The sequence below is a fragment of the Malus domestica genome, chromosome 17, assembly GCF_042453785.1.
Source record: "Malus domestica chromosome 17, GDT2T_hap1".
In the NCBI taxonomy this organism is placed as follows: domain Eukaryota; kingdom Viridiplantae; phylum Streptophyta; class Magnoliopsida; order Rosales; family Rosaceae; genus Malus; species Malus domestica.
In genome coordinates, this window is record NC_091677.1 from 8,491,161 (window position 1) to 8,515,618 (window position 24,458).

The following is a 24,458-nucleotide window of genomic DNA, read 5'->3' on the forward strand; positions in this document are numbered from 1 at the left end:
GTGATTTTGTCTTTTGAGGTCAATTCCTCCCCCCTCGATTTTGCTTTATTTACAACAAAACCGTGGGATTTTGGGCTGGGTTGTAACGTAGTTATTAAAAGTTAGGAGGGTAATTTTGTCCTGTGCATTTGAGACGGATTGGGGTGGGTTTGGGTTTGCTGTCATTCAGTAAGGGTTTCGGGGATGGGAGGCCATGCCTCCGATAGAGAGGGAGAGAGAGAGACAGAGCGAGAGAGAGGTGTGGGGATCTCAGCGCCATTGCTGCAGATCCTCGATTTCATGAGTGGGAGAGGGGGGACAGTCAGAGAAAAGTATGGGGGCCTGTAGTTAACGGGACACGAGTCTCAGGAGTAGAACCCAACCAGCTCTCATCTCTCACTCTTCCTCTCTCTCCTACGCGAGCCCTCTCATCTCTCACTCTTCCTGTTTCTGTCCTCCTCAAACCCTAGCAGCCACAGCTCCATCTCTTCCGTTTCTCTCATCCTAGAACAGAAGAAATATGGAAAATCAGGGCCTTTTCATTTGCTTCCACAGATTTCTCGAGCTCCGGATCGCTAGCCTCCGTATGAAGGTTCGTCTCTCTCTCTCTCTCACTTTTTAATCTTATATATATATATATATATATATAACCTAATATTATTAGGACAAATAGAACATTTCATCTGGAGAGATTTTTTTAATTGATTGTTGTAAAATTCGATTCTTGCTAAATGCTTTCTTTATTTTTTGCTGATTTGTGTGTGGATTTTTTGTTTGATTTCATTTTTGGTTGCAGGAAACGTTTATCTTCTAATTTTAGGGTTTTGTTTTGGGAGTTTGCAAACGCTTTCTGGGTCAGGTGTGTAACCTATCATTAACAATTTTTTTTTTTTTTTTATAATTAAAATTGAAAGATTGCTGAGGAATGGATTTGCCTGCGGTTATATAACTTATCTTTAACCATTTTCTAATATTTTTTGTGTTTTAATTAGAATTCAAAGATTGTTGAGGAATGGATATGGCTACGGTTTAGTTGTGAATTAGTGGTGCAGCGGCAACTCCTAAGTTGCCATTTAGGTAAAATATCAGAGCTCCCCCAATTTGAATTTTCAATTCTGAATTTCAATTTCTAGGGTTCATTTCGATTTGGGTTTTTTTTGGAATCTGATCTTTCTTTGGTATTTTTGTTTATTCCGTCGTCAGTCATGGCCTCCTGAGATGAAAGAGCCATGGGCGTGCATGGCTGCTACTGTGTTTGCTTAGTGTGAGAGGCTGATTTGCTTTTGGGTTTGTGTTTCTCTTGCTAATTTTGGATATGTTTGGATTATTTTTTTTTTTTTTGTTTTTGCTGGGGTTGTCATTCTTTAAATTTTTGTAAATTTTCTATGAAGAGTTGAATATTTGTGCCTGTCCAGGGTTTAGGTTTCGCTGAAATGTTCATATCTAGGATTAGATTTAGATAAAAAATTGGGTTTTGAGCTGGGGCTTTTTTGCTTTTTGCTAATTCCATTGTTCCAATCTGCTTCTTACTTATGAAGATAATGTATTTTCCTGTATATTGTTTTCCTTTTTTTTCGTTGGTATTTTTGGTGATTTTCCTGTATGTTGCTTTCCCGTATATCAAATTTTATTTATTCATTTTTTATATGTTGTGAGCTGTTTTATGATTCAATCCAGCATCATCCACTTTCACAAAATAGGTTGCTCATACTTCAGTGGACACAATTTTTTAAGGTTTTTCTTAAAGTCTTGGTGTCATGTTACATTTTGAGGAAAGCTTCCATCTCTACGTGAATCACTGGCAAATAGAAAAACAAACTGTCTTTTCAGCATTCAACGTTGTCATTTGCATCTTGACAAATTGTCTTCAGTTTTTCTGAGAACTTCAATAGCTGAATGCAATTAGATGTAGGTTGATTTTATTTGAATTTTGTTTCCTTTTAATAAAATTTGCAGAATTCTGGCCAAATAGCCCCTTTAGACAAGATAGTTGAATTGAAGGAGAAATATAAGTTTCATGTGTTATTGGATGAGAGTAACTCATTTGGTGTGCTTGGAAAATCTGGAAGAGTTAACTGAATACTGTAGGATTCCGGTATTTTTAGAAACCCGTCTTTTTTTGTATCTCTCATAACTATTGATCCATTACCTGTTTGTGATTTCTGGTGGTGTGATTTTGCAGGTTGAAAAATTAGATATTATTACTGGTGCAATGGGACACGCATTAGCCACAGTAGGAGGATTTTGCACTGGAAGTGCTAGAGTCACCAATCACCAAGTATGTTTACCGAATACACACTATTAACCATTTATATGATGTCTCTGTTGATAGATGAAATTTTTAACAAGCAAATGACTTTCTTATCTTTCTATTTTAGTGAATGCTTAATTATGTGCTCACAATCACTTATGTGCATGCATATATTAAACAAAAAGCGTCAAAAGTTTCTAAATGATCAAATTTTGGGATATGGTATTTGGCAGCGATTGAGTAGCTCTGGGTACGTCTTTTCTGCTTCTTTGCCCCCATATCTTGCGAGTGCTGCCATTACTGCCATTGATATCCTCGAGGAAAACCTTGGTCTGATAACAAAGCTGAAGAAAAATATTGCCATATTATGGAAAGGTATGTTCTTGATCTCTTATTCACTTGCATGTAGTTTGATGTTCTTTATTCTGTATCTGGACAGTTGTCAGCGCCGTGGTGTGTACTCATCACTTGATCAATTTCCTTGGCATCCCCTTTGCTTTGTGAGATCACTTACTGCCTGCCTTGCATTATGATGCTCTTGATTGAGAAATGTGACGTGATGTGATGTGGTGTGCAGGATTGTCAGCTATACAGGGCCTCTCATTCGCTAGCAGTCCAGAATCCTGAATTGTCTTCCTCAGACTACAGAAAGCAGATTCTGTGAATCCTTTTCTGTCCTTTTCTGCCTCTCTACTTTTAATTGTAATGGTTGCGGTTATGCAGTTGTTGAAAGAGCATTCCATCTTTGTGGTTGCCTCCAAAAAGTCATCGCTTGATAAATGTTGTCTTCCATTAGGAATTAGATTGTTCGTCTCCGCTGGCCATATGTAATCCGATCTGTTCAAGGCAGCTGCATCCATGAAAGGAGTTGCAGAATTGGTGCTAGATTATATAACCAAGCAGATTGTCATTTTCTGAAGGCGGTATGTCTTTTTAACCAAGCAGAATTGGTGAAAAATTGAACCCAATAGAATATAGAAAATGAAGTGTTTAGAAAAGAATTTTTTTCAATTCAAGTTGTCTTTTTCTTTCTGTTTATTTAACTTCGGATTGGCTGCTTTATTTGTTTTTCTAGATTATATATTTTGATATTCTCTAAAAACTTATGTATCGTCTACCGTCACCTGCTTCTGCTCCTCAACTTGCTTCATTTTTAATTTTCAAACTTTATTTTTTACATGTGAAAGCAATTGATTGCCTTCTTTTGGAAAAATGCTAATGGAAAACTTTTTCCCCGTTTCTAAATGATTCTCATCTGTTTTTTTGCAGTTTTCTATAGAGGTTTAGTTGAACATGGAGACAATATCCGATTGCTTGAAGGCAGGAATGTCTGGTATTGCTCACCTGGTATGTTTAATTTTCATTGTTCATCTGTCTGATTACGCTTTTTATTTTTGCTATCTCCCTTCATCTATAAACCGTCTGAGACTTATCTATCTCCATTTTGGCGATACAATTTCTTCATTGTGGAGATAATACTGTGTGATTGTTTTGCTTCTGGTAAATCTTTTATCTATTTTCCGTCTGTTCCAATTTGAATTCCCTTTTTGGATTTTATATGCCGTTGATTTTACTAATTAAAGTATATAATTCCTTTGACACCCTCCGTGTATATATAGTGGCAATTTTACTTAAAATTGTCTTAAACCTAGACATGGATGATCATAACCTTGATGTACATGTGATTTGCAATTAGATGCGTTGTCTTCTATAATTATTTGTTTGCCCTGAGGTTTTATACGATATACTTAGTTTCTTTTCTCTACTTCAGACCAAGCAGTGCAGTGCACGGTAGATATGACAGATTATATAGTGTGATGAATTGCTTGCTACTACAGATCTTTTTATCGACAGATATACATTGTATTAATCGTGAATTCCTTCGTGTGACAATAGTTGTGCTTTTGTGTCTGCATTATTTAATTTGGTTATGGTTTAATTTAATAAGATTATTATTAGAGGTTGAGCTGTCTTTAAGGTTTAATACATTACATAAGTGGGTTAGGTTTTTCAACTTTAAAATTGTTTTGTTGTAAACATGCAGCGCCCATGCTCACAAAGTCCTAAACTAATTTTATTAAATTAAGGAGTTGGCAAACCACTTACAAAATTATGGACTCAAGGAATTAAAAAAACTGGTCCATTTCCTACTATCCTAACCCGTCTCCCCCAACCATTTTCTGCCATCCATTAGGTCCTTTAAATAATTAATGTCTTAAGTCTTGCATGACCAAACTTTCCACTTCCCATTTTGGGGGGAGAGAGAGAGAGAGAGAGAGAGAGAGAGAGAGAGAGAGAGAGAGAACCATATGGGGTATTCAGGATTTCAGGGAGAGGGGTAGGGGTCATGAGCAGAGGCTCAGTGTTGTGGGGTGAAAAGTTATTTGAAAATAATGGAAAGAACATTTTCTGCATCGTGATTCTTTAATTGTATGATAATGTTTCCAATGTTTTAGATTACATTGATCTGTATTATTTTAAAGTATATATGAAGATTAGTTTATAGGTTTATGCACTTAAATTGGATATATGGTATTTTTCAGATTATTTGACATACAATTGCATATAATCTCAATTTTTCTCATGCAATTTTTGTCTGAGCTTCGGAATCGTTGAATAGGATAATTCATACTTGGATAGCTACATCAGCACAATTGGAGTTGAATTTGTAAGCATTTTGTCAGTTTTACACTACTGATTCCTTTGATTCAACTCTCATCTTACCAACATCTTTCACTCATCTATCCCTTTTGTTTGTTCCTGATTATGATGAATTTTTTTGCAGATTAAATGTCCTATTTACAGCAAAGCCGTCAGGTTTGGGCTGATATTGGGGCTGGGTTGGAAGGGCAATTTTGTCCTGTGCGTTTGAGACAGATTGGGGTGGGTTTAGGTTTGCTGTCATTCAGTGAGTGCTTTCGGGAATGGGAGGCCATGCCTCCGATAGGGAGAGAGACAGAGCGAGAGAGAGGGAGCGGGAGGAGTGGGGATCTCAGCACCATTTCTGCAGATCCTCGATTTCATTTGGCTTCGTTTTCCCTTTCTGAAACCCTAGCAGCCACAACACCATCTTTGGAATAGCATCGGCTTCCTGCTTCCTAAAATCAAAACCACTCAAAGTGGCCTTCATTTCTGTAACTCGAGAGCTTCGGTGAGATGGAGGAGAGGAGCATGGAGATGGGCTCGAGTCCGCAAACGACGGAAGAGATCTTGAGGTTTGATAATTTTCGCACTTTCTCGAATTGATTCAGTGCATTTTTTTATAAATTACTTAGTTTTGGGTTTGAATCTTTATCTGGAAATCCAAAACGAAAAAACTGCTCTGCAACACGATTGACGATTTCGATGTCGGCTTCATGAGATCTCTTCGATCTTTGCTCCCAATTTCTGTAAATTTGGGGTTTCTTGGGGTATAATGTTTTCAAACTCTGTTACTTATTGGATGTGAAGATCTAATTCAGTTTGGTGATTAATATAATTAGATTGTATTAAATTTTTCATGATTTTGTAGAATTTTACGTTTTAATTTGTGGGTTTTGGAGAATTCTTCATTAAATTTCTGGGTTCTTTTGATGTGAGATTTAGTTAATTTTTGTAGCTTTTGTAAAATCCTTCGATTAACTTTTTTTGTTTTGTTCTCTTTTCGTATTAGCAAGTTATGGAACCAACTAAGATCAATTAACTTATTACTGATTCTTCTCTCTTCAGGTTCATGGATTGTTAAGGAGAGTGTGGGAAAGAAAGGGTGCCTCACTGGTTAGGCACTGGAAATCAATTATTTCCATCGGAAGAACTACTTGGAGGTAAAGTTGAAGAAATAATTATTAAAGTACATTAAAAATTGTAACTTGCGTTTTGATATTCTATTACTCCACATGCTAAATCTGCTTGGACATTGAATGATGGAGGAGCTGGTTTCTTTTTTACTTAGGGCGTGTGGGATGAGATTTAAATGCATGTCTCTCATGATTTGCATAAACATAACTTGGATATGAAAGTATAAGATATCATGAATCATATGTTATTTTCTAATTTGGATACATTATTTGAATTATTGCTTCTTTAGAAAAGATTAAGGAAGGTGGGTTCATCATGGGATTTAAGTTTTAACAATACAACTTCTTAAAATTGAGTAAATGCTCGCATTTGATAGAACTTTGAAGATGGATTTTCAGGTTCAAATTTTGGTTGTGTATTGGTACTGTGGAGTTTTTACTTTTGTTTTATTTGGATGTATGGTTGGGAATGAGGTATCTGAAAATTTTGGAGAAAAATTAGCGGCTATTGTTTACTTGCAAAGTCTGTAACTTTCTTTTAGCTTTTGCAGTACGTTTGGGAGCAAGCTGAAATTGATATCATTGAGCACAAGACAAGAAAAAGCCTCCATTTCCATCTCCTAAAAGCAGCAGAAGAAAATTAAACAAGCATTTTCATACAGCTGGAGGCTGTAAGTTGTTTATGTTTTTCCAATTATTACTTATTTGATAATATTTTGTTTTTCTGGTGAATTCTGAATTACTGAGAGACAATTACTCATGTGTTACAGGTGGTCACTGCCTGACATCAAAGACTACTTAGAAGTGGCAGCCTTTAAGTCCGTTCATTTTTTAATGCGCAAGATGCAAGACAACAGAAAAATCCGAAGAACAGAGGAGTTTACTATCAGCCGGGACATAAAATATGAAGAGATGAAACGTTTTCATCAACATGATTCTTGGAAATAAGAAGCGTGCTTATGTTTTTGTCACAGATCCTGAAGAAAACTATAGATCTGCATGCATTTGTATCTTCAGAGAATTCTAACTGTTGTTCTGGTGAGAAAATAATCTCAAAACATATGATGTGAAGTGGACTTGGCTAATAATTCATTTTGATTATGTATATGCAGAATTAGTAGCTGAGAAAATAGAATGGGCAAGTATACAAATGGATTTGATTTGATTCTTGGAGCTCACATATATCTCCACAATTGTTAATTTTTATCATGGTTAGGCGGCATGACTATATTATTTGCTACTAACTGAGAGAGTGCACCTGCAATTCAAGCCCATAACGTGTTCTTTATTTATTTTTTTATATTGAAAATCATTACACAGCGTTGGTGGTGGGTACCTGATACGGTACCTCTGGCTCTCTTCTTCACTGCAACAAGTTGCCAAAAAAGTAAGTCGAAATCGTGATGCATAATTTCCTTTCATTTTTTAATTAATTTATGAATATACTTTCATCATAATGTATTTACTTCTTGGGCAGTGCAGCCTTTACAGAAATGGATGCATCCATTCTTTTCCCTGGTACAGGTATTGACCTCTGTTAAATTTGATTTTCCTGAGCATTTTCTTTTATTTAAGGTCAAAACTATTTATGAGTCATATTTATCATCGTCGTGCATAGAAAAATGTTGTAATTATTTCTCTCTCTCACAAAATTAGTAGATTTGAAGTCAGTAATTGACTAAATCATTTGTATTTTGTTTGAATGCAAATGTCTTATTAGTTCATTTATGATATTTATTGTGACTGTTAAAATATTATTCTCATAATTATTTAAATTATGTTTCTTACCATAGTAACTAAATAATTTAAAAAATCTAAACAGGAATTAGTATGCAGTTTGTTGAATCCGAATGATATTTATATATGCCCTCATTTCATCTGAAAAACGGCTTTTATGCTTGGTGACAATGTGTTTTTCAGTTTGCTGCAGCCAACGTCGAATTCTATCTAATTAGGGAAAAGGTCCAACAAATTTCCACTAGATCCATCAAGCGCATGATTAAGCTTTTGAAATTTCTGTAAGTAATTCTTTTGTTTGTTCCTTTAAGTTTGCATATATGATTTTTTGCATTTATAAAAGTTAAAATCAAGTTTTGTTTTGTTTTTTTTTTTTTTTGATGAGAATGCAGATTTTGGATTTAGCATTTGATTTTCTTTGATGGGATTTTGAATTTAATGTGTGGAAATTGGGTTTCATTTGAATCTGAAAAATATGAATGTTTAGGGTTTTTGTTTGCTGATTATTGTTTGTTTTATTTGTATTTTTTCGAGTTATATTTAATTTATGTTTATATTGGGTGGTATCTTTAAGGTTTAATAGAATAGATGAGTGGATAAGGTTTCTCAACTTTTAAATTGTTTTGTTATCAACGTGCAGCACCTATGCTCACAAGTCCTAAACTAATCTTATTAAATTAAGGAGTTCGTAGACCACCTACAAAATGATGGAATCAAGGAATAAAAAAAAAGTGGTCCATTTCCCACTGTCCTAACCCGTCTCCCCCTACCTGTAGCAGAATTAAATTTTTGTTTTGAAGTGTATGCCATTTCGGATAATTTGGGCTTTATTTTGAGCACGTTGTTAAGATTATTAATCACACTTTTTCATAGTAATTTAGATGAAAAAAAAATGCTGAATTTGGGGGCATGGGGATGGGGGAGTGGGAATGCAGAGATAGAATTATGGGTTGAGTAGTGATGCTGAATATGGGGGTATGGGGGTGTGAGAATTTCAGAGAGAGAGAGTGAGGGAGGGATGGGGTTGGTTTTGAAAGATTTGCTCTACCTAGGATTGTTCCTGTAAGATTTTGACAGCGTTGTCTCTCTAAAATTTGTACCCTTTTCTGACGTTTGTAGGGTTTAGGTTTCATCAGATGGCGTTTGTAATGTTTATACTGAACTGTCGACTCTTTTATTCTATGTAGGTGAAATTGAAGGTCAGTAGATCTCTTAAATTGATGAGGGGGCTACAATTCGTACAAGGAAACTAGCCAGAGATATGCTACTATTTTGGAAGAGAGTAGATAAAGAGATGGTATCCTTCTTTTCTCCTCCGGAAATGCATTGAGTACAAGAAGTACATGCATGAAAATATCAAAATGCATGTCTTTTTATCCTATTGATCTTAAATTTAGTCCTCTGTAATGATGTGTAGTAGACCTCAAATTCATATCTTGAAATATTCGTGTCTAAAGTTCTGTACATCTTCTGTTTTGGGTTTTTTCCTATTTTAGGCTAAATAAAAAAATTATTATGAAGTCTGGATAGTCATTTAGAATTTTGGTGATATTGAGAGTTGATGAAGTAGGTGATGAAGGAGGGGGGGACGGAGAAGGTGAAGGTACTGATGGAGAAGGTTATGAAATTGGTGAATTTAAGTCTGAAGGCACTTTCAAATGTTTTCAAAAAGTCTGAAAGCACTATTATTTTGCTAATTTGCACCACTGATATATAATAATCTTCATCAGAAGCAATATGTCGAACTACTGCTGCTTCATCAGAATTAGCAGTTGAAACAATTGAGTTTATTATTTATGATTTTCCTAATTAATTTGACCATGAAAATTGTCAATTATTTTCTAAATATTGGATGCTTTAATTCCTAAGTTGAGCAGTTTGTGTTACCCCTGTTAGTCATTTTCACGCTCATTATTTAATTGCGGACATTACACTAAACGTGTTCAATCGGTTTCATAATACCTGATAAGTTCATGCCCATTGAACGCATCAACTTATTATATATATATATATATCTGATATATGTGACTGTTTGAATCAGGACTTATCGAATGAAGGCAGCAGCAAGGGAATTTGAGCCTTGGCCTGTAGAGATACGATTTTGTAAGGAAGCTAGGTACCTTTCTAAACTTATTGGATGTGAAGATTTGAATGATCAAATTTGTGAATAATGTAAATTTATGTGATGATTATTCAACCGCCAAATAGGTGGGCATGTTCATATGTTTTCCAATGTTATATACTCTCCTGTCAACTCTGAATGTTGAATTACTCAACTATTAATGTCAGATTAATTAAAGTTGGGCATCAGTTCATATGTTTTTCAATGTTTTGTAAAAACGATGCAATTTTCACTTGGTATTGAGTATGTGGTTTTTTAAGTAGAATAGTGGGAGATTCATTTGTAAAAAATCCTCAATGATCATTTGAATATAATTCTGAATACTACACTACCGTTCTGCTTAAAGCGCTCTAATAGATGCATAATCTTGAATGAATATGTAAAGACTACTTGAGAAACTAACAGTATACAAAATCGGAATAATTTTATTTTATTTATTTATTTTTTTTACCGACACAAAACCGAGCGCAATGGCGTTCTAGGATTCATATAGCCGACCCCACTTAGTGGGAAAAGGCTTTGTTGTTGTTGTTTCCGTCTTTTTCTAGGTTTGTCTGCTATGGTTATTATGAGTTTCTGGTTTTCTTCATCCTTCAGGCAGTTGCTTCTTTAGGGACTTATGACATAGCATTAGAGATGGGAAAGAAGGTGATATGTATTTTCGTTATCCGTTCAATTTTGATGGTGGTCCTTATCTTAGTTGTGTTTATTTTCTATGTTGTATATATCCATGTACATATGCTATGTGTGCGTATAGATCGATCATCTAACAAAAAACATGCTAAACTATATAGAAAATGAAAATTATACGTAATAATGTGTAAAGTTGTTGCCTTTCTATTATTTTGTGGTACATTATTTTTACAGGTTTGAACCCCTTACTTGCCACTCATCAGTGGTTGCTATTTCTGGAACTTCTACTTGAATTTCTATGATCTGATTTTATAGTTTATTTCTCTTGCATTTTGTGAATCTCAGTGATGGGCGCAAGAGCTGATGAAGAGGTAAAACTTATTGCACTATTGAAATTGCGGTATATCTATACCACTGTGAATGCTCATTTTCTAATTATTTTACTTTGTACAGACAATTGAAAGATTAATTGAGACGGGTGACGGTGAACAAATTTTCCAGAAGGCAATCCAAGAACAAGGGGGAGGCTAGGTTTGTCAAATATCCTTTTTTATTCTCTGCCCCTAAATAAGCACTTTTTACAATCGAAATTGTGCATTCTCTCACAAACTTGACACATTTTTTGACATCTTAAACAATTAATTTTAAGCTCCTAACTCTTCTAGCTTGGGTTGTTGAAAACTTAATTTTCTGATTAAGATTGATCATTTCCAAAATTGTGTATCAAATTGTAGATAATGGACACTTTGGCCGAAATTCAAGAGCGACATGATGCTGTTAGAGATCTTGAGAGGAAGCTTCTCAATTTACAACAGGTATCTTCTTAGTTTGTTCAATGATGTGTACTCTCTGATGGAAATGAAGTTGCTATATAATACAGATATCTACCATAGGCCTTACTTTTTAGAGTTCACTTTACAATTTGGTATTGCCATATTGAATATAATAACATTTTAGATTACATTGATCCATATTATTTTAAAGTATATATAAGGATTAGTTTATAGGTGTATGCACTTAATATTGGATATATGATATTTTTCAGGTTTAGTTTGATTCCAATTCCTTTTTGAATAAAAAAATTGGTAAGTTCGAGTCAATTTCTTGCTTTTCTGCTTAATTTCTACTTCTTTTTTTCCTGCTTTTCTGCTGTTTTTCTGCAGCTTATCTGCTGCCTGTCTGCTCTCCCCCTTTTCTGCTGCCGTCCATTGCCTTGAACAAAAAAAAAAAAACCCATTTTCCAAAGCCACCAAAGCCACAAGAAAAGAATGTATGATGTTGGTGTTTTGTGTATCTATTTCACATCTGTGAATGAAAAAAAAAAACCATTGTAATGTTGGTGTTTTGTGTATCTGTTTCACATCTGTGAATGAAAAAAAACCATTGTAATGTTGGTGTTTTGTGTATCTATTTCACATGTGTGTTGCAAAAATTTGATTTGAATTGGTGGATTTGGGTAAGAAACTAAGAAACCGAAACAGTTCTTTCGGTTTTAAGAGCGGAAATGGACATGCATGTGTTTCTCTTTGTGAGATATAAGGGATTGAGGAATTTTGAGAGTAATGGCTAGCTAAGGAATAGAGAAGGAATAATTTTTTTGTTTTTGGATCTAGAGTTTACTGCAAAGTTGATTGCTCTTGATTTTTTGTTGTTTTAATATCTTTTGTTCATGTATTTGAATGGATTTTTTTTTTAAATTTCTGCCTATTTATGTAAACCCCTATTCAATTTGTTGGATTTCATCAGAGACTATTGGGTCTAATCATTTCCTTTTAATTTTTCAGGTTGTTTTTTTATTTCTATAGGGGAGTTGCAGGTGTCCGTGTCAGATTCATAAGGAAAAAGAACCATTTTTGTGGATATATTGAAACATGTAAGAAATTGTTCTCTACTAACATATTAGGAAAAATTAGAAATTTTCCAGTAAATTTGTTCTCTTTCGGTTAAGTAGTTTAGGCAATATGGACAGATTACTTCAAAATTCAAATTGAATGATGGTTTATTGGTGTGAATTATGTTACATGTTTAGCTATTCTAATAGATGTATATGTATTAATATTCAATTTATCCCCATTCACTTATGGTGTTTACTAAACTGTTGTGCACTATTGCTGCACAACCTCTGATGGTTCCATTGTTGGGCAAAAAATTGAGATTAAATTTAATTACAAAATAAAAAACTAGATCGCTACACGGACTCTGATGTTATTTTGTAACTTAGTTGATTTGGGTTTGTACAGTTTTTTTTCGTCTTTGAGCCACTGGCTTGCAGGTTTTCGAGTGTTAAATTGTTTACTCCTTGCTATGAGAAACTAACAAAATACAAAATTTGAATGATTCTATTTGTGTCTATCTGTTTTTCCGGATTTGTCTGCTATTGGCTATTCTGATTTTCTCTGGCTAACAGACTCTCTGAAAATGTGTTTTGGCTTTTTTAATTCAAAAACTAAAACTCATTTCGTTTGTCGACGATGATTTGTTATGAGGTATTGCTATAAAATGGAGAAATTAACACTGATTCTATTACTATGTGTACAGCAGTTTGTAATATCTAATCTTAAAATATATTTTTTTTTTGGTAGTCAGAAAGAAGGCACTCAAATTACTTCTGCTCCAACCCATTTCAACAATTTATCAAGCTTTAGTTGAAGCTCCTGGGAAGCATATCCATTATATTGCCAACCTTGAAAAGCCTTGGTAAATAATGTCAGTTGTTGCTTCTCCAACTCTTTTCCCTAATTTAAGCTTTTTAAGCTTCATTTCCTTTTTCCTATATGTAGTTTTGATTGTGTTGGGAGTTAGCATCTTTGGTTTCGACACTGTTTTGTTTGTGATAGATCTCAATATATTGCAAATATTTTGCAAGTTGAGGTGCTAAAGATTTTGCATTAACTTATTTTTTCATTTGCCCGTGTTCTAATCCAAAAGGTTTAAAGTTGGTTGAATATTACAAACTGGTATTACAAACTGGTATAGGTTTGGGTATAATAAAGGAAGTAATATAAATTATTACTAGGGGTGTGACATTCACACACCTCATTTTACTTCTCACACCTTTTTAATTTTCGATCATCGGATCGGATGAATTGAAGAATATCAACGGACTAAATTATCAAGGGGTGTGTGAGAAGTAAAATGGGGTGTGTAGATAGCACACCCTTATTACCATGACACAGTAACATTGCGAGAGGTCTTTTATTAATCTCTCTATCTATGACAGTACGAAATATATCATAGATGAGACTAATATTTAAAACCATGTTTATGTACTGGTGAAATACAAGCATCTATATTTCATTGGAAAATCAGGTGAAATACAGGTGTTTTTATTTGCAAAAAATTCAGATATGGTGTCTTAATAACTTTCTCATTCTATTCTATATGATTCTTTAATCAAAGTTTTGCAGCTTTTGGATTTGGTAGATGTTAGTAAATTAGGAAGTAAAAAGTACTCTTTTGCTTATTCTCAATGTAGTCAAATTTTCTCAAGACAATTTGAGTGGCGAAAAACAATGTCAAACATATGTCGTATATATAAACGTTTCTTTTGGTTGTGAAGATAATACTATGGAGTGTGTGCATATTTGAATTTTCAGTTTCCTCGACTGTATTCAATCTCCCATTTCATTATAGACCTCACGTAGTACTTAATTGTTCTCCACTAAGATGCATGCTTCAGTACAATCGAATGAAAAAAAAAAAACCATTGCAATGTTGGTATTTCGTATATCTTATTTATAACAATGTTTTCTATTGCAAATTATTGCCACAACAATTTATATACACAAGGTCCATGTGGCTATTATGCATGCATTATTTTCTTCTAACTGAGGATACGTTTTAATTAGTTCCTCCCTTAATTTTTTAGGTACACAGTGGTGTTGAAAGTTTTCCTCATTATGCTCCTATGCCCAGTTGGTCAGGTGTATATGACATGCAGTGAGCTCGGGGACACGGATAGGTTAATTCATCCATGATGTTGAGCCCTGTCTTGAATGGTATCTTGGGCGCCGCGTTTTAGATGCTTAGGTATATGATTGAAGTGTTATCTGTAGTTTTTCTTTTTGAATTCATAATATTTGCAACTATAAAAAATAATATACTTTTATACCTCTGTTTCTCATTTCTTTGTTTCCATGAAAAATTAATTGTCATTGGCAGCACTATAGAAAACCATCTTTCTGCATTATTCTCCGCTTCATACATAGTTACATGATTTTAGGTTTAATATCTAGCTTTTTAGTTGTAGATTACTTATATGGTCTTTAACTACAATATTTAATTTGTCATGTTTTTACTTTTGACTTGCTGATATTTATTTTAGAATCTGGAATCATATCTAATATTTGTTTATTTCCTGACTGTCTTATTCCCTCACTATCTCCAGATTTTAAATTTTGGTAAGAACCATGAAAATGACTGAAAAGTACAATGTTGTTTTTGAAATATATATTAGCATCCCCTTCTCACCCAAATGCCAAAATCAGGTGGCTTGACTTGAGGTATTTTCAGATATTGTAATTGAATCAACAATTAGGTTACACTTTAACAAAAATATGTAAAAATGGTTGATAACCACATTTATAAGAGAGAAGTACTATTTTGTCTTTGATAGTTAACAGATTTGTGGTGGAGTCAATAACATGCTCTGAGTCTGAAATCTTTGCTCTTCTCTTTTGCATTCCCAAAATTTGTTTCCTGTAGCTTGGGAAGAAAATTTTGCAAACTGTGCAAGATCCTTTACATGTGCAATTTGGGATGCTCATTTTGCAATCCAACAATAGAAAAAAAGTTTAAAAGTCTTAATTGAAAACGTTAATTCCCAACCATTTATAACAGGATAGCTTTTTAAGTGTGAATAATCATATTGTTTGTTACACATTGCTGTATAACCATTTGTGTGGTAGATAGATCAACTACTTTTTTAGCTGTTATAATTTCTTTGTTTGACATACTAATTTTTCTTTATTTGGTTGATTTGTTTTGTAACAGGAACCAAAGAGAAAAAAGAATGAGCTCAAGGGTGCAATATCGTTGAAGATCAGCCCTAAACAAGTTATGTAAATCCTATCAACTCTCTACGTATAGAAGGTTCTGCAAATATAACTAAGCTACCAACTAATCCTTAGTAGTCAAAGTGCTCCAATGTTTGGAGTACATCGGTAAAATAGGAACGACTATATTTTGGGCATCTCTTAATATGTATATATCAGTGTACATAGCTAAGCTATAAACTACTACTATATACAACAACAACAACAACAACAAAGCATTTTCCCACTAAGTGGGGTCGGCTATATGAATCCTAGAACGCCATTGCGCTCGGTTTTGTGTCATGTCCTCCGTTAGATCCAAGTACTCTAAGTCTTTTCTTAGAGTCTCTTCCAAAGTTTTCCTAGGTCTTCCTCTACCCCTTCGGCCCTGAACCTCTGTCCCGTAGTCACATCTTTGAACCGGAGCGTCAGTCGGCCTTCTTTGCACATGTCCAAATCACCGGAGCCGATTTTCTCTCATCTTTCCTACAATTTCGGCTACTCCTACTTTACCTCGGATATCCTCATTCCCAATCTTATCATTTCTCGTGTGCCCACACATCCCACGAAGCATTCTCATCTCCACTACACCCATTTTGTGTACGTGTTGATGCTTCACCGCCCAACATTCTGTGCCATACAACATCGCTGGCCTTATTGCCGTCCTATAAAATTTTCCCTTGAGCTTCAGTGGCCTACGACGGTCACACAACACGCCGGATGCACTCTTACACTTCATCCATCCAGCTTGTATTCTATGGTTGAGATCTCCATCTAATTCTCCGTTCTCTTGCAAGATAGATCCTAGGTAGCGAAAACGGTCGCTTTTTCTGATCTTCGCTAGATTGCTCCGGTCATTAGTGTGGATAAGTATATAAATGGATAGAGATAGGAAAGCAAACACAAGATGTACGTGGTTCACCCAGATTGGCTACGTCCACGGAATAGAAGAGTTCTCATTAATTGTGAAGGGTTTACACAAGTACATAGGTTCAAGCTCTCCTTTAGTGAGTACAAGTGAATGATTTATTACAAATGACATTAGGAAATATTATGGGAGAATGATCTCGTAATCACGAAACTTCTAAGTATCGGAGTGTGGTGTCGTCTTGACTTGCCTTATCTGTCTCATAGGTAGATGTGGCATCTTCTCTGGAAGTACTCTTCCTCCATCCAGGGGTGGTATCTTTAACTGGTGGAGATGCACAAGGTAATGTATCAATTTCACTTGAAGCTTACTTGTAGTTTCAGGCTTGGTCAAGCGCGATACAAACCATGTAGTAGGAGTCCCCCAAGTCGCCGAGCTAGGGGGTCTGCTGAAAGAGGTGACAGACAAGGTAAGCAATCAGAGCTCCGACTGATTGTTCACCTTCTCCCCATCTTGCAGCAGCATGAAGGATAAAGAGAAGAAAAATGAGAAGAGATGATATGAGATACTTTTGCTTTTGAAGAAGTAACTTTCCACAGGCTTATTCTTGAACTGAGCTGAAGGGTTTTCTGGTTTCCTCCAGAGTATAAGGCCGACTGGAGAATTTGAGGGTCAAAACAAGTCCATCAAATCTAGAGTACGTTCCACCCTGCTGATATGGGATACTTTTGCTTTTGACAGAGTAATGGATGTATCGGCACGTGTGCTGTTACGCTTGTCTCCACATGCTTCCTTGTATCCTTCGCACTTGCCCTATCTGTTCCTCAAGCAGATGCGGAATCTTCCCTGGAAACATAAGATGTTGAAGATAAGTACTCGAGAGCAATGCCAGGTAAGTAATCAGGTAAGGGGTTCCAAGCAGTCAGTTCCTGGCTGGAAGCTTGATTCCAAGTGCTGACTGATTGCTCTCTTTCTCCTTGTCTTGCAGGTAAAAACAAGGCCAAAGGAAAAGACAGGGAAAAAGCATGATATGGGATACTCTTGCTTTTAACCCTGATGATATGAGATATTCTTGCTCTAGTATAGCTTGTTTGCAGAGGTATTATCGGGGGGAAAGAAAGCTGAATATTTCGAAAGGCTTCGTTGGGAGTGCCCTCTCAGATATGATGAAGGGTTGAGCATTTTTGCAGGTCTGCCTGTCCGTTGGGGATGGAGGTCGACATATATAGGAGTCTCCCTAACAACAAGTAGTAATGCTATTCCTTTACCCTGCTTGGTCATAGCACAGTAGTGGGAGCTGCCAGTTTCACATGTTTTAACTCTGTCAGAGCACTTTGAAAAAAGTGGTCTGTGGTATCTGGCTCTCGAGATTCGGAGAACGATGCCTCTTCGATTTTTGAGAAAGCAATCATGCTGGGGGTCTGGCTCTCGAGATTCGGAGAGCAGTGTCTCTTCGATTTTTGAGGAAGTAATCATGTTGGGAATCTGGCTCTCGAGATTCGGAGGGCGGTGTCTCTTCGATTTTGGAGCAAGCAATCTTGTTGGGAGTGTTGTCTCGAATGTGAGTAAAGGTTGGGCATGTTTGCTAGTCTACCTTGCCACGAAGCACAAAGGTTGACACACAGGGACTTTCCAATTATCCAGCAATGGTACTGTTCCTTTACCCTCTCTTCGATTTTGAGAAAGTAGTCATGTTGGGAGTCTGGCTCTCGAGATTCGGAGGATGGTGCCTCTTCGATTTTGGAGCAAGCAATCTTGTTGGGAGTGTTTTCTCGAATGTGAGTAAAGGTTGGGCATGTTTGCTAGTCTACCTTGCCACGAAGCACAGAGGTTGACACACAGGGACTTTCCAATTATCCAGCAGTGGTACTGTTCCTTTACCCTTGTGGGTAATAATATGGTAGCTAGACCTTCAAAATTTATGTGTCTAAACTTTGTTAGTGCTGTTTCTTTGCTATTCTTTTACCTTTCTTGGTCAGAGCGATGTAGTGGGAGCTGCAAGCTTCACGTGCTCAACTTTGGCAGAGAACTTTGGCAAAGTTATCTGTGGTACCCATGAGCTATTGTTGCGTGTGGGAAGTGGGTGATTGAACAGTAAGATTCATGTGCTTTCTACTTCACCAGAAGTCTTCGACAGAATGCCCATAATTTCTGCAAAGCTGAGTGTGCGTGTGACAGGTGCTGACAAGGCTAGAAAAGTAGGTGCCTCTTCGATTTCTGAGATCGGCCCTCGTGGTCTCTGAGCAGCCCAGCTTTTGAGAAAGCGAGCGCCTCTTCGATTGATTCGGAGAACGATGCCTCATCGATTTTTGAGAAAGCAATCATGCTGGGGGTCTGGCTCTCGAAGATTCGGGGAGCAGTCTCTTCGATTTTTGAGAAAGTAATCATGTTGGGAGTCTGGCTCTCGAGATTCGGAGGGCGGTGCCTCTTCGATTTTGGAGCAAGCAATCTTGTTGGGAGTGTTTTCTCGAATGTAAGTAAAGGTTGGGCATGTTTGCTAGTCTACCTTGCCACGAAGCACAGAGGTTGACACACAGGGACTTTCCAATTATCCAGCAGTGGTACTGTTCCTTTACCCTTGTGGGTAATAATATGGTAGCTAGACCTTCAAAATTTATGGGTCTAAACTTTGTTAGTGTTGTTTCTTTGCTATTCTTTTACCCTTCTTGGTCAGAGCGATGTAGTGGGAGCTGCAAGCTTCACGTGCTCAACTTTGGCAAAGTTATCTGTGGTACTCATGAGCTATTGTTGCGTGTGGGAAGTGGGTGATTGAACAGTAAGATTCATGTGTTTTCTACTTCCCCAGAAGTCTTCGACAGAATGCCCATAATTTCCGCAAAGCTGAGTGTGCGTGTGACAGGTGCTGACAAGGCTGGAAAAGTAGGTGCCTCTTCGATTTCTGAGATCGGCCCTCGTGGTCTCTGGGTAGCCCAGCTTTTGAGAAAGCGAGCGCCTCTTCGATTTCTGAGATCGGCCTTCGAGGTCTTTGAGCAGCCCAACTTTTGAGAAAGCAAACGCCTCTTCGATTTCTGAGATCAACCCTCGTGATCTCTAAGCAGCCCAGCTTTTGAGAAAGCAAACGCCTCTTCGATTTCTGAGCAGGCGCCTCTTCGATTTCTGAAGCTCCGTCGAGTGCAGATTTTTATAGGGGCTGGCATTAAGTTCCAAAGCACACTTGAATCTCCACCAGTAGAAGCTTCATTCTTGCACTTCTAAGATCTTGATTTGTCCAACCTCTTCTCTCTTCAACAACTTTGAAAATGTCTGGCCCCTCCGACCGTCGTTTTGACTTGAACCTTGTTGAAGAGGCAGCCCCGCCTTCTCCAGACAACATATGGCGCCCATCCTTCGTCTCCCCTACTGGTCCTCTTACCGTTGGGGATTCCGTGATGAAGAATGATATGACCGCTGCGGTGGTGTCCAGGAACCTTCTCACTCCCAAAGATAACAGACTACTTTCCAAACGGTCTGATGAGTTAGCTGTTAAGGATTCGCTGGCTCTCAGTGTTCAGTGTGCAGGTTCTGTGTCTAATATGGCCCAACGCCTATTTGCTCGAACCCGCCAAGTTGAATCATTGGCGGCTGAAGTGATGAGTCTCAAACAGGAGATTAGAGGGCTCAAGCATGAGAATAAACAGTTGCACCGGCTCGCACATGACTATGCTACAAACATGAAGAGGAAGCTTGACCAGATGAAGGAAACTGATGGTCAGGTTTTACTTGATCATCAGAGATTTGTGGGTTTGTTCCAAAGGCATTTATTGCCTTCGTCTTCTGGGGCTGTACCGCGTAATGAAGCTCCAAATGATCAACCTCTGATGCCTCCTCCTTCTAGGGTTCTGTCCAGTACTGAGGCTCCAAATGATCCCCCTCCGGTGCCTTCTCTTTCTGGGGCTCTACCGACTGCTGAGACTTCTCCTAAGCAACCTTTATGAAGGCTCCCTCTTGTGTGTTTATTTTGACTCATGTATATGTACATATTTGTAACTTATTGGGGATATCAATAAATAAGCTTTCCTTCATTTCAACGTACTGTGTTAAAAACACCAAAGCCTTCTTCGCTAAGTTCTTTGAATTTTCTTTTGTTGAAGCTTGTATGTTGAAGCTTTCTGAGTGGAGCATGTAGGTTGGGGTAGTGTTCCCTTAATTTTCCGAGTGAGGAAAACTTCTCGGTTGGAAACTTGGAAAATCCAAGTCACTGAGTGGGATCGGCTATATGAATCTTAGAACGCCATTGTGCTCGATCCTGTGTCATGTCCTTCGTTAGATCCAAGTACTCTAAGTCTTTTCTTAGAGTCTCTTCCAAAGTTTTCCTAGGTCTTCCTCTACCCCTTCGGCCCTCTGTCCCATAGTCGCATCTTCTAATCGGAGCGTCAGTAGGCCTTCTTTGCACATGTCCAAACCACCGTAACCGATTTTCTCTCATCTTTCCTTCAATTTCGGCTACTCCTACTTTACCCCGGATATCCTCATTCCTAATCTTATCCTTTCTCGTGTGCCCACACATCCAACGAAGCATCCTCATCTCCGCTACACCCATTTTGTGTACGTGTTGATGTTTCACCGCCCAACATTCTGTGCCATATAGCATCGCCGGTCTTATTGCCGTCCTATAAAATTTTCCCTTGAGCTTCAGTGGCATACGGCGGTCACATAACACGCCGGATGCACTCTTCCACTTCATCCATCCAGCTTGTATTCTATGGTTGAGATCTCCATCTAATTCTCCGTTCTTTTGCAAGATAGATCCTAGGTAACGAAAACGGTCGCTCTTTTGTATTTCTTGATCTCCGATCCTCACCCCTAACTCGTTTTGGCCTCCATTTGCACTGAACTTGCACTCCATATATTCTGTCTTTGATCGGCTTAGGCGAAGACCTTTAGATTCCAACACTTCTCTCCAAAGGTTAAGCTTTGCATTTACCCCTTCCTGAGTTTCATCTATCAACACTATATCGTCTGCGAAAAGCATACACCAAGGAATATCATCTTGAATATGTCCTGTTAACTCATCCATTACCAACGCAAAAAGGTAAGGACTTAAGGATGAGCCTTGATGTAATCCTACAGTTATGGGAAAGCTTTCGGTTTGTCCTTCATGAGTTCTTACGGCAGTCTTTGCTCCTTCATACATATCCTTTATAGCTTGGATATATGCTACTCGTACTCCTTTCTTCTCTAAAATCCTCCAAAGAATGTCTCTTGGGACTCTATCATACGCTTTTTCCAAATCTATAAAGACCATGTGTAAATCCTTTTTCCCATCTCTATATCTTTCCATCAATCTTCGTAAGAGATAGATTGCCTCCATGGTTGAGCGCCCTGGCATGAACCCGAATTGGTTGTCCGAAACCCGTGTCTCTTGCCTCAATCTATGCTCAATGACTCTCTCCCAGAGCTTCATTGTATGACTCATTAGCTTAATACCCCTATAGTTCATGCAATTTTGTACGTCGCCCTTATTCTTGTAGATAGGCACCAAAGTGCTCGTTCGCCACTCATTTGGCATCTTCTTCGTTTTCAAAATTGAAAAGGTCAGTGAGCCATGTTATACCTGTCTCTCCCAAAAGTTTCCACACTTCGATTGGTATATCGTCTGGGCCTATTGCTTTTTTATGCTTCATCTTCTTCAAAGCTACAACCACTTCTTCCTTCCGGATTCGACGATAAAAAGAGTAGTTTCTACACTCTTCTGAGTTACTCAACTCCCCTAAAGAAGCACTCATTTCATGTCCTTCATTGAAAAGATTATGAAAATAACCTCTCCATCTGTCTTTAACCGCGTTCTCTGTAGCAAGAACCTTTCCATCCTCATCCTTGATGCACCTCACTTGGTTTAGGTCCCTTGTCTTCTTTTCCCTTGCTCTAGATAGTTTATAGATATCCAACTCTCCTTCTTTGGTATCTAGTCGTTTATACATATCGTCGTAAGCCGCTAACTTAGCTTCTCTGACAGCTTTCTTCGCCTCTTGCTTCGCTTTTCTATACCTTTCACCATTTTCATCGGTCCTCTCCTTGTATAAGGCTTTACAACATTCCTTCTTAGCCTTCACCTTTGTTTGTACCTCCTCATTCCACCACCAAGATTCCTTTTGGTGTGGGGCAAAGCCCTTGGACTCTCCTAATACCTCTTTTGCTACTTTTCGGATACAACTAGCCATGGAATCCCACATTTGGCTAGCTTCCCCCTCTCTATCCCACACACATTGGGTGATTACCTTCTATTTGAAAATGGCTTGTTTTTCTTCTTTTAGATTCCACCATCTAGTCCTTGGGCACTTCCAAGTCTTGTTCTTTTGTCTTACTCTTTTGATATGTACATCCATCACCAATAAGCGATGTTGATTAGCCACGCTCTCTCCTGGTATAACTTTGCAATCCTTACAAGTTATACGATTCCCTTTCCTCATTAGAAGAAAATCTATTTGTGTTTTTGACGACCCACTCTTGTAGGTGATCACATGTTCTTCTCTCTTCTTAAAGAAGGTGTTGGCTAAGAAGAGATCATATGCCATTGCAAAATCCAAGATGGCTTCCCCATCCTCGTTTCTCTCCCCAAAACCATGGCCACCATGAAAACCTCCATAGTTGCCTGTCTCCCTGCCCACGTGTCCATTTAAATCTCCTCCTATAAATAACTTCTCCGTCTGAGCAATTCCTTGCACCAAGTCTCCAAGGTCTTCCCAAAACTTCTCCTTCGAACTCGTATCCAACCCTACTTGAGGTGCGTACGCACTAATCACATTGATAAGTTCTTGTCCTATTACAATCTTGATTGCCATGATTCTATCTCCTACTCTCTTGACATCTACAACATCTTGTACCAAGGTCTTGTCCACGATGATGCCAACACCGTTTCTCGTTCTATTTGTGCCCGAATACCAAAGTTTAAACCCTGAGTTTTCTAGATCCTTTGCCTTACTACATTTAGGCCCAGACGATATACCAAAGTTTAAACCCTGAATTTTCTAAATCCTAAATGTATTATGGCATGTTGCATAGATAAGGGCCTACACCGTGCTTTATTTAGTTGCTTAAAGCTTTAGTTTGTTGATTGTTATGTTTTATCAGCTGTTATGAAGCCGCTCTCCATGTTTTTGCCTTTGAACATGTGTGCTTGAAAACTTGCTGAAACGACAACGGAACAATTTTTATGTTTTTTGTTAACTGTTTAAACAGGTGCCTGGCCTATAGGACAAGTATTTAGCCACCTTTACTACAGGGGCAAAATATGTGTGGACTACATCTTCCTTCTGTTTCTTCTGTAACTTATGGAAACAGGCATCCTGCATCTTTTTAGCTTTGAACATTAGTGCTTGAAAGATTAGCTGCTGAAACAAGAACAACACACTTTTTTTTGCTTTTTTGTTTAGCTGTTAAAACACGTGCCTGGCCTGTAGGACATATATTTTGCCATCTTAACTTGAAGGGCAATATAAGTGTTAAATGCATGTTACTTCTGTTTCTCAAGGAAACGGAGCATTTTTTTGCAACTATACCTTTTATAATCAGCTCGGTTGAATGTATATAAAAGTCGAACTGCTTATCTTACCGACACCTTTTACTCATCTATCCCTTTTGTTTGTTCTTGATTATGTTGATTTTTTTTTTCAAGTTAAATGTCTTAATTCATGTGGTTAAGGTTGGTGCATTCAAGTCCCGCAGCAATTCGCGGGCATTTTTACTAGTGACAACTATATGGGAGCAAAAAGAATAGAAAATTGGATGAAAAAAATGTTATGATGGGGGGATTGGCTAGGTATAAAATTTTAGAGGGGTAATCAGCTAAAGTTAAAGTTAAAGGGGGAAATTGGCTAATTATAAAAGTTCAGGGAGGTAATTGGCTAAAATTAAAGTCAATGGGAAATTGGCATCTCTATACAGGTTCAGGGAGCAAACCGACAAATACATCTTGTTTTTTTCTCTTACTTTTTTTATTACTTTTTTTTTTCTCTTACTTTTTTTATTACTTTTTTTTTCTTCTAATGAATGCGGTGGATTTGGTAAGAAGCAAGAAATATAGAATTTTTTAGTTTTGATTCATTGTGGAAGAAATAAA

At 37.3% G+C, this 24,458-nt stretch overlaps 2 protein-coding genes and 1 long non-coding RNA gene across 45 annotated transcripts; all 3 read left to right on the forward strand.

Annotated features, from left to right (window-relative positions):
- Window positions 1–433: 433 nt before the first annotated feature.
- On the forward strand, window positions 434–1,056 carry LOC114825352 (uncharacterized). 2 transcript variants are annotated; one of them, XR_003774032.2, is made up of 3 exons: window positions 434–571; window positions 776–838; window positions 972–1,056. It is a non-coding gene; the product is annotated as an uncharacterized lncRNA (long non-coding RNA). The 2 variants fall into 2 exon arrangements; XR_011578087.1 differs by having other exon boundaries at window positions 981–1,031.
- A 1,109-nt stretch (window positions 1,057–2,165) lies between these two features.
- On the forward strand, window positions 2,166–2,960 carry LOC139193690 (long chain base biosynthesis protein 1-like). The gene is made up of 3 exons (XM_070817214.1): window positions 2,166–2,257; window positions 2,464–2,605; window positions 2,808–2,960. Exons 1-3 carry the CDS (start codon window positions 2,192–2,194, stop codon window positions 2,855–2,857), a joined length of 258 nt encoding a protein of 85 aa, XP_070673315.1. The 5' UTR covers window positions 2,166–2,191; the 3' UTR covers window positions 2,858–2,960.
- A 1,498-nt stretch (window positions 2,961–4,458) lies between these two features.
- LOC103430209 (uncharacterized) lies at window positions 4,459–23,950 on the forward strand. 42 transcript variants are annotated; one of them, XM_070817197.1, is made up of 20 exons: window positions 4,459–4,898; window positions 5,016–5,445; window positions 5,939–6,033; window positions 6,558–6,677; window positions 6,777–7,044; window positions 7,119–7,217; window positions 7,327–7,393; window positions 7,489–7,530; window positions 7,927–8,024; window positions 8,931–9,040; window positions 9,785–9,859; window positions 10,463–10,513; window positions 10,844–10,869; window positions 10,952–11,029; window positions 11,233–11,313; window positions 12,283–12,371; window positions 13,081–13,195; window positions 14,367–14,527; window positions 15,491–15,553; window positions 23,579–23,892. In XM_070817197.1, exons 15-18 carry the CDS (start codon window positions 11,267–11,269, stop codon window positions 14,473–14,475), a joined length of 360 nt encoding a protein of 119 aa, XP_070673298.1. In that variant the 5' UTR covers window positions 4,459–4,898; window positions 5,016–5,445; window positions 5,939–6,033; window positions 6,558–6,677; window positions 6,777–7,044; window positions 7,119–7,217; window positions 7,327–7,393; window positions 7,489–7,530; window positions 7,927–8,024; window positions 8,931–9,040; window positions 9,785–9,859; window positions 10,463–10,513; window positions 10,844–10,869; window positions 10,952–11,029; window positions 11,233–11,266; the 3' UTR covers window positions 14,476–14,527; window positions 15,491–15,553; window positions 23,579–23,892. The 42 variants fall into 42 exon arrangements, 21 of the variants coding, with proteins under 21 accessions (XP_070673298.1, XP_070673299.1, XP_070673297.1 ...); XM_070817198.1 differs by having other exon boundaries at window positions 23,622–23,758; XM_070817194.1 differs by lacking the exon at window positions 23,579–23,892 and having other exon boundaries at window positions 4,489–4,660; window positions 4,774–4,898; window positions 15,491–15,732.
- Window positions 23,951–24,458: the final 508 nt, after the last annotated feature.

Bases quoted from the DNA above. Each gene is read 5' to 3' on its own strand.
- LOC139193690 (XM_070817214.1), top strand. From the start codon at position 2,192: ATGGGACACGCATTAGCCACAGTAGGAGGATTTTGCACTGGAAGTGCT. The intron at 2,258-2,463 runs GTATGTTTACCG...GGTATTTGGCAG, and splicing joins CTAGAGTCACCAATCACCAA to CGATTGAGTAGCTCTGGGTA. The intron at 2,606-2,807 runs GTATGTTCTTGA...TGTGGTGTGCAG, and splicing joins TATTGCCATATTATGGAAAG to GATTGTCAGCTATACAGGGC.
- LOC103430209 (XM_070817197.1), top strand. From the start codon at position 11,267: ATGATGCTGTTAGAGATCTTGAGAGGAAGCTTCTCAATTTACAACAG. The intron at 12,372-13,080 runs GTAAGAAATTGT...TTTTTTTGGTAG, and splicing joins TTGTGGATATATTGAAACAT to TCAGAAAGAAGGCACTCAAA. The intron at 13,196-14,366 runs GTAAATAATGTC...TTAATTTTTTAG, and splicing joins GCCAACCTTGAAAAGCCTTG to GTACACAGTGGTGTTGAAAG.